General features: G+C 37.0%; 1 protein-coding gene across 1 annotated transcript in view; it reads left to right on the forward strand.

The window, feature by feature from the left end:
* LOC119588277 (PE-PGRS family protein PE_PGRS33-like) overlaps window positions 1-1,532 on the forward strand; it is a 14,517-nt gene that overhangs the window by 899 nt on the left and 12,086 nt on the right. Inside the window, exons 2-4 of the mRNA XM_037936973.1 lie at window positions 601-667; window positions 1,243-1,302; window positions 1,395-1,442. Coding sequence (XP_037792901.1) covers window positions 601-667; window positions 1,243-1,302; window positions 1,395-1,442 — 175 coding nt within the window. The remainder of the gene's footprint in view (window positions 1-600; window positions 668-1,242; window positions 1,303-1,394; window positions 1,443-1,532) is intronic.

A 1,532-nucleotide genomic window follows, 5' to 3' on the forward strand; every position in this document is an offset into this window, starting at 1 on the left:
GTGTTTACTCATTCTGATTATGGTTCCACTTTTTTATGGTTTTCTATGCACTATGGTCAGTGTTGTATAGATCTATAGACGTTTGTTTCTAGTGATCAGCCTTAGCTTACAATGGCTAGAGAAAAGTAGGAGTGAGAAACCGCCGAGAAGTATTAATTCATTTAATCGGGACACAGGTCACTAGTTTCATCGAGTTACAGACCTTAGACAATAAATCCTGGGTAAATGTAGATTCATAATGGTATTGATAAGGGAAATTCAACTTCCTCGTCTGAATGCTAATTTCACGGGAAATCCTAAGACTCTTTCGCCGCCAAGGATATTCATCCAAAGTCATCTAGTCCAACCTAGTTTCTCTAGTTGTCCGGTCCAGTCATCATCAAGAACAACAATCGATTAAAGTCGGAGAGAAAACTTATTTAAATATCCACAGACTGGGTTTTCCGCCTCACTCATCTCTTTGGTTTTTGCTGATATATGCGAAATTAAATATTATTTCATTTATCAATTTCGAAAGGGTGATAATAAACAAGGATGATCTTCTTAAGGAAAACTACTGCAATTGACTAAGCAGATACAAAAACGATATATCTTATACAGTATTTCCTGAAATACAATCTTAGTGTTCTGTACAAACGTGATCAGAGACTAACGTGCATGTCTGCATGTATAGTGACATTTATGACGAAACGCTAAGTCATCCTAAAACGGGTAATATTGTCATGTCATCCTCTCACTTGGAGGTTCGTAGACACAAGAACTCCCGGTAATCATTGAATAATAACTCGATGCCACAGAAAAAAATATATATTAAATTATTTGAGAAGAGGACAGTGCTTTTACCTTGGAAAGTCCTCGCCGGGCGCACCGAGGCGGACAAACTGCGTACTCAAATGACCGTTTTTTATAAGAACTCGTAATTCTTGGGGAAACGTGGTTATGCTCGGGAGTCATTACCTGCGTCGAATGCAAGTAATGTTGATTTTTTTTTTCTGCGTGATTAGATTAATTTGTTTGTCGGCAGGAATACGCCGGTAGTTACTTGATGGATTAGAGTGAAAATGAATGATATATTAACTTTGGTTCAGAAAGTGATTAAACACCGGCTAGGGTATACATGTTTCCATAAGATTTTTTTTGGTCGAACTATGTATTTTGAAATTTTGGGACTAATTGATTTACAGTCATTATTGACTACAAATAAGTATTACTCCTAAAACCACTTCAACATTCACTTTTAAGTGCAATATACCAAGGAATCATTTATGCTTTTGTGTGAAAACTATGGCCCCCACGATAAGGGTTAATGGGAAAATTGGTCCGCGTCAGTCCTTTCTTGAACCTCACAGCTTACTCCTTATACTCATAAACCTGTTTATTTAATGGGTTTACAGAAACGAAGCACCCACCTGCTTCCGCCTTTGCATCCACACTGACAGCGAGTTAGTACGAGCAGACTATATATATATATAACAAGAATTTTCTTAAACACTATAGCACTACAGTAAAAGGTAAACGAAAATAATGAAAGG

The sequence above is a fragment of the Penaeus monodon genome, chromosome 23, assembly GCF_015228065.2.
Source record: "Penaeus monodon isolate SGIC_2016 chromosome 23, NSTDA_Pmon_1, whole genome shotgun sequence".
NCBI lineage: Eukaryota > Metazoa > Arthropoda > Malacostraca > Decapoda > Penaeidae > Penaeus > Penaeus monodon.